General features: G+C 37.5%; 1 protein-coding gene across 3 annotated transcripts in view; it reads left to right on the top strand.

The window, feature by feature from the left end:
* AFF1 (AF4/FMR2 family member 1) overlaps positions 1 to 7,132 on the top strand; it is a 165,065-nt gene that overhangs the window by 125,016 nt on the left and 32,917 nt on the right. For all 3 annotated transcript variants that reach the window (XM_006907568.3, XM_006907569.3, XM_006907570.3), the window contains one exon: positions 295 to 346. In XM_006907568.3, coding sequence (XP_006907630.1) covers positions 295 to 346 — 52 coding nt within the window. The remainder of the gene's footprint in view (positions 1 to 294; positions 347 to 7,132) is intronic.

Below are 7,132 nucleotides of genomic sequence, written 5' to 3'. Positions count from 1 at the left end.
AAGGTGACCAGCAGTATGGCAAGGGCTGCTGCAAGCAGTGCTCTTCAGTGTTTTTGCTGTTAAGAGTTTTTAATTCTGAGCAAATCTTCTCTCTAGAAGTAACATAGATGTTATTGTGCGATTATACTAAATACTAAATATGGCGTATAGCAGCACTCTGGTTGACAGAATTTAAATGTACTAAGTGTTTAGGTGAAAACAGTGTTTAGGGACAACAAAAAACGGAATTTATACCTAACAGTCTCATGAATATATGTCATTGTACTGCTCTAATCATTTTTCCCTCCCCCACAGAACAGTATGATACGTCTTCAAAAACCCACCCTGATTCACAGCAGGGAACATCGTAAGTAAAATGCTTTTGTTTATTAAAAGTTTATAATACAACGTCGTAATTACCCATGTAAATGCATTGCTTAGATTTCCCCCCTGCTTTCAAGTAATGGCTTTTATAAAATACTCCTGCACTGTAAGGGGAAGAAATGACCTACATTTATATTTGGATTAAGTTCTGTCGAAGGTTTAGGGACCATAGGAGAGTTTGCTAAGGGGCTTTCTTAAAAGAAAAGCATTTGAGCCATTATTTACATTTTAACTGTGGAAGGTTTTAGCTTTATAAATTTCAGTCTTAAATAGGTTTAGCTTTTGGAAACAGATTTTGGGGAACGTACATAATTTAAGATTTTCTGCCTCTTTCTTGGCCTAGTTTTAACAAAGAATGAGTCCTATTGCCCAGCTGTTATTTATTAAGGCCAAGTAAGTCCAGATATATTTTGGGTTTTTGGAACATTTCAAACTACATAATAAAGATTTTTAAATTTTGACCCAATTTGTCATTTCTTGACAGTATTGAACTAATGCTACTTTATTTTCACACAACTAGAAGTGGTGTTTAGGGACTAAATGAGAAAGCCTTTCTCTCGTTTAGTATTTAATCAGTAATGTGGGGTCACTAGTCTCAGAGGATTTCAGGTTCAAACTCCAGCCTTCTATTTTCTGGACATAATATTTGCTCTATGTATTTTGGAAGGAGAGATTGCTGTGGAGTGAATATTTTAAAAACTGTAGAGTTGAGGCAAGAGGTAATTTTATCTTCTCACTGCGACTGAATGTGGCTGGCAACAGGTTAAATCATGATTCCCAAGTGCCAACGTCCCCTTGATGCAATTTGTTTTTATTTTTTCTCTGTAGCAAAATAAGAAAAATTCCCCGGGATAATGAGATTTTGTTTGTTTGTTTGTTTTTAAAAATCAAACTTTATTACCTTTTTTTTTTTTTTTTTGCACCATAATCAATAATTCATAGAATGGGTCTCCTTAAGCCACTCATGAGCACCAGTGAATTCCCCTCCCCACCAAAAAAGCACATTGATACACTTGACACCGGTTAGCTTATAGGAAGAGATCCACGGCACACAACAGTGAATCTTTCCAGAAACAAATCTCAACTCATCTGAAAGCCGAGCTTTGGATTTTTGTAGTAGCTTTAGTCAGGCAAATATATCATTCATTAGTCAGAACAAGTAAACATAATTGCCCAGGATTTTAGAGATTTTTTTTTTTTTTAGGTAAATTTATTGTAGCTTAAGGGATGGATTATTTTTGTGTAATAAAAATCTTATTTCATTTGTGGTATTGGAAGATGGTGAGTTTTTGCTTGTTTTTATTGTCTTTTACTAGGAGGAAAAAAAAACCTTATGTCAGTTACCCTCTTTTTTGCATTTTTTGCCTTTTTTCTTTCGTTTTTTTTGTTTATTTTTGTTTTTTTGTTTTTTTGTTTTTTAATTTACTGGCTCTCAAGTTTTGAAACTCTAGCATCAACTACCTAGATTACACTTAAAGGAGGAGATTTTTAAACCAGTTGGTAGCTAGCTGATAGAGAATAGAAACTACAGATCCAAGGACCACAGGTATAAAACTTCTGTGGAAACTCTGTAACTTCCCCAAGGATTTACATCTTATGCTCTTTATAATGGTTGGTAGTAAAGCCCTTTAGACCATAAAAGGCCCTGACCAGTGTCGTTGTCGGGGAGGGCAGGGGTGGGGGGGGCAGTGAGGAAGGGGAAGTTGAAGAGCTTGCCTTCCACTTGGTAGTAAGAATAGAGGAGAAGAACTCGCCAAGGAGCCCAGTGGGTGGAGGCAGCAGTGCCAGAAGGAAACAGCTGTTTCCCTGGGCCTGTGGGTAGAGGAAGAAAGGCACTTGGGTCTGATCTAGGCCTAAGAAGTAGCTTCAGACCGAGCAGGCCAACGTTACACCTTCCCACACCAGTTTCCATCAACGTTCAGGCTTAGGTGGTTGGTGGGGACTTAAACCACTTTCTATGACAGTTTTGCTATTCAGAGAAATGGGTAGTTCTCCTGAAAAGTGAGTTAAACCACGGAGATTAGAGGTGCCTAAAAGTTTCTAACAGGTACACTTACATCTTGAGACAAATGTAGTGTTTTCTTTATAAAAATTATTAAATTGCTATCTATAAAGTTCCCTCGAAAGGAATTTTGTTATGATCCTTAATTCATTCAGAGAACAGATGAAAGTAGGGCCTAGTAGAGAAGAGGAAAGGGAAGAGTGGTCCAGGAGGGAAAGTAACACTGAGCCTGGGCGGATAAGGAGGGCCCTGTGGGTGGGGTTGGTGGTACTGATAAGTGCCAGAATGAAATGCACTCCAGGAATAAGGAATTGCTTTTATGGAGACTGGGTGAAAGCAGTGTCCCAATTAATTTGTAAAGTGCATTCATTGTTTCAGATATAGTACAGTAATTCTCTTAGTGATCGCAGGTTAATTTGATCTAGTGTCAGCATTAGGGTTCTTTGACATGCACTTAGACTATTTCCATGGCTCATACAGTGCCAGGGAGATAGTCTAATGCACTCTGAATGTCAGGGGCGGGAAGAGTCAATGACAGGGTCATATGTACTTTGGTTTTAAAAATCAATCTAGGTTATAATGCTTTTTCTTTCAGAATTAACTAGTACTTGGGAATCCTTAGAAAAGTAGAATAGTACATACGAAAGAAAAAAGAGGAGTCTTGAACTAGAGAATAAATATATGGAGATGGAGAGTCTGTATTAACTCATATCTGTCAGAGAGAGAGAGAGTGAGAGAGAGAGAGAGAGAGAGAGTGTGTGTGTGTGTGTGTGTGTGTGTGTGTGTGTGTGTGTGTGTGTGTGTTGGGGGGAGGCGGGGGAGAGCTGTTAGCCAGGTGGTAGAAGGATGTAGGTGTGAAAGAAATATGTGTTGAATCTGTCGCTTTTAATTTCTGTGGTTGAAGCTCTAGTTAGTTCTCAAATGATAAATCTGCCAAGCTCTGCAGGGAGGTGATTAGCTAGGATGTCAGTGTTGTTTGCCCCTAAGTTTAGGGGAGGGAATGATTCTTTAAGGGCTCTTGGCTTTGGAATCTTCTTTCTTTCCAAGGCTTACATCTGTTGAGTTCTCAGGGCAAAGTATAGAGTATTTCCTTTTTTTTATGTAGTTATTATGTCCTTTATATAATTGTAGATCGTTCCCTTTCTGTGAGGCCAGATACATTTTCTGTTGTCAGTTCTTTTGTCAGGATCTCAAAAGGGATAATCTGTTAGTGCTTTGAAAACTAAAGCAGTTGATGGGTATTGTAGTGGCTAACTTTCTTCTCCCTTCCCACTCCCTACCCTGAAATTGCCAAATCCTTACTAGAAAGTGTCTTCTTCTGTTTTTCTTGTATTTGTCTCAGAAATCGTCAGTACTTTTTTAGACTGGAGACAAATTAGCTATTATAACAATTTGAAATTTTTGTTATATGGCAAGTTTCTTTTGAAGGAAATATCTGGAAATAAAGGCTGGGATTGGGATCGTCTCAGAAGTCTGATGAGAAGTAATGATAAAGTTGATAAAAGTTGGGAAGAGTCTATGATACTTTTTTAAATGAGCCTGAGTTTTCAACTTTTAGTCATAAACATTATTGGTTTTTAAATATCTTGGCAAAGAACTAAGGAAGCCCCATTCTTTCAGTTTATTGTGTAATAAAAATCATACCGGGATACATGTCAGCTGAAATGTCCTAGAATTAAGTCTGAAGAAGTGGCTTACTTGGACCAGTTCAGTTAAATTGTTTTTAGCCTCAGGAAAATACTTACTTTTCTCCTTTCATAAGATACTTCTTTTTATCTTTAAATGTTAGCTTACATTATGTGAAAATGTTTTGCCTGGGTCTTTTAATCCTTTATTCTTATAGCAGCTCTAACTTAGAGTGCTATTTGCTGATAAGTATTATGGAAGCAGTGGTAGAAATCACCCTAATGTGCAAAGCTTATAAATTTGTCACTGAGATCATACCCCATCTCCTGAAAACAAGGAACAAACATTTGTGCTGCTCAGTTATACATTGGTAGGTCTACATTAAACCTTCAGAATCACAAAATGTAAATGGGGATCCCATTCTTAGTACTAAATTCCCAGTACTCAATACCGGCCTTTGCTGGAAAAGGGTACACTTTATTTTCACTCTCAACTTATCTGATCAAGTGATTGAGAATCCAGGGTCATTGGTGTTCATAATTATTTCAGTAACCTAGATATATTAAGAAATGTTTTCTTATTCTCAGGAGAAAAGTTAGAGCTATAAAATGAAAGAGAATAAGAATAAGGCAAATAGCTTTTTTTTTTTTAAAGTGAGTTAATGTTTGCCATACTGTGGAGAAATGAGAATTTGTAAGATTGAGCATTGAAAAATTTCTGTTCCTAAGTGAAAGCAAACAAAAAGAATCATTCTGTGCAATATTTTTTTTAAAATCTCCTTATTTCAGGATTGTAGTCACTACGGCACCTTAAACCAATATTTAGAAAATACTACAACTCTTAAATGTATAATCACCTCTTTTTCCCTATCTGCACTGCGCTGTGACTAGCTTATGGTAGAATTTACAGGCTCTTGGAATAATCAGTTTTAACTCTTGGGCTTCCAGCTTTAATAGACAATATTCCAGGGGCTTAACATTGTATACAAGCTTATGCGGGGTGAGGCTATGAAATGAAGCATATTTTAAATAATTATACAAACACTGCTAAGGTCCTAGAGGATTGTCTTCTTCACAGTATTCACCTTGGATCTCTACTTTCTCAAATGATGCAACCATGTCTTGAAATACCCCAGGAGCACCCCTTTGGGATAGTATCTACTACAGTACTTGGTCTTAGACCAAAGGTCAAATAAAATGGACAAAAAGAATAAATTTATCAAGTTCCTGTTGTATACTAGATAAGCATTAAGTAAATGGGTCCGTTTGCATTTTACAAAAGAAAAATCATTCTCATAATTCTTTAATGTGCTTTTGACTCCAATTATATAAATTATTCTGTGGGCTTGGCTCCAGGTGACTGAGATATTTCCCCAAATTGCCATTTATCCATTCAGTGTGTAATTATGGAACACATGCTGGGTGCCTTGTGCTGCTTTAGGCACTTGGGGAAGCAGTGGCCAATAAGACAAAATTCTTCCACCTCTTGTAAGTAAATGAGGGTGACCTGTAATATAAACTAGGAGAAGCGATAGTGACAGGCTTGGGGGAATTTTGGGGGGATGGTGGTGATACTTCTTGGGAAGGAGGTCAGGAAAGATCTCTCAGAGGAGGTGACATTTGATCTGGAGCCTGAATGGTGAGAGAGAGGCAGAAAATGCTGGCCACCTTTAAAGGAGTTTGATAATTTATGTTGCAGGTTCTGAAGGTGTTTGAAGACATCAGGGAATACTTATTGGAAGTGACTGCTTTGAAGTAGTTTATTTGCATATGCAAAACATGTTTTTAAAGGAATCCCTAAGGACCCAGTTAAGTCTCACTTACTAATCATAACTGCTAATTCACTACAAAGTGACCTTTGGCTAATTTAAACATGGATTGAAAGATTGAATAAAATGTTTTAAATTGCTAAGAATCTATTAGCCTTAAACTAAATTTGTACATCCCACCCACTCCAGGATGCTGGGCTGTTAAATCAACAAAATGTGGTCTACTTCAAAGAGAGTTCATATTCGCTCTGTCTCTTGACTGTCTCTTTCTCTCCCCGCCCGCGCCCGCAACCAGAGGCCTCCAAGGCCCTCCATAATCCTACCTCTCTGCCTCTTCCCCTACTACCCTCTCTTCCCCCCCATACAGAAGTACACTTTATATCTTGGTCACATTGACTTCTTTGCTGTTTTCTATGCCCTGATTACTCTCCCTCCAATTTCTTCTCCTCTCAGGTCTCTCCTTGGATGTCATCCCCTTATCGACACAGTCTTCCCTAACTACCCCATGGAGAAGAGCAACGCACACCCATCCTTTCTCTTTCATACTTTTGTTTCCCTCCATAGGCTTCTGACCCCTTGAGAAAGTATGTTTTTTAGTTGTTTATCTCCCTCCCCTAGGCTATAATTACCACAAAAACACGGTTTTTTGTCTGCTTAGAGTTGTATCCATAGAGTCTAGAGCAAGGCCTGGAGTAAGTACTGGAGTAAGTAGAGTCTAGAGTAAGTACTCAGAATAAATGTGGAAGAAGAAAATACTACACATTAACTTGATTATATACCTCTAAGCAATACTTACTAGATGTGATTTTCAGCAATAATTTTTCTAGATTTTCTTTCTAGTCAGCCAGTGTGTTGCTCTGGCATTAGTGTCTTATTTGTCATACTTATTGATTTAATCTTATTAACTTTGACATTTCCCTCATTTATACTCTTGTAATTTTTCTCGTCCTTATTTGACCTCACATAATCTTCACTTCATCCATGGAGTTTAAATAATCTTCTACAACTCTGGCAACAGTTTTTACCTTATCAACTATAAGCTTGAGTACTACAGTAAATCATGTGCTGAATCACTTTCCCCTCTATCTTGTTAGTCTGTAATCGCCCCTAAATGGTCTCTCTGTGAATTTGAATTCTTCCAACTACTGTCACCATTTAGAGAGTTCCCTTCACATATTATGTCATAACTGCTTAAGATCTGCTTTTTCATTTTTTCATTTATTGTATGTGGAGTCCTCTTCGTAATTCGAAGCCTTCCATCATCTTGTACAGAGCATTTGTAGTACTTTTTTCTGCCCTGTCTCAAAAAAAGAATCAAACCCTGATTGAATTTAAAGTTTTGGGAATTATATCTACTTTAGAACCTCGTTCTC

The sequence above is a fragment of the Pteropus alecto genome, unplaced genomic scaffold, assembly GCF_000325575.1.
Source record: "Pteropus alecto unplaced genomic scaffold, ASM32557v1 scaffold161, whole genome shotgun sequence".
Classification (NCBI taxonomy): domain Eukaryota; kingdom Metazoa; phylum Chordata; class Mammalia; order Chiroptera; family Pteropodidae; genus Pteropus; species Pteropus alecto.
This window is presented reverse-complemented; position numbering and strand designations above follow the sequence as displayed.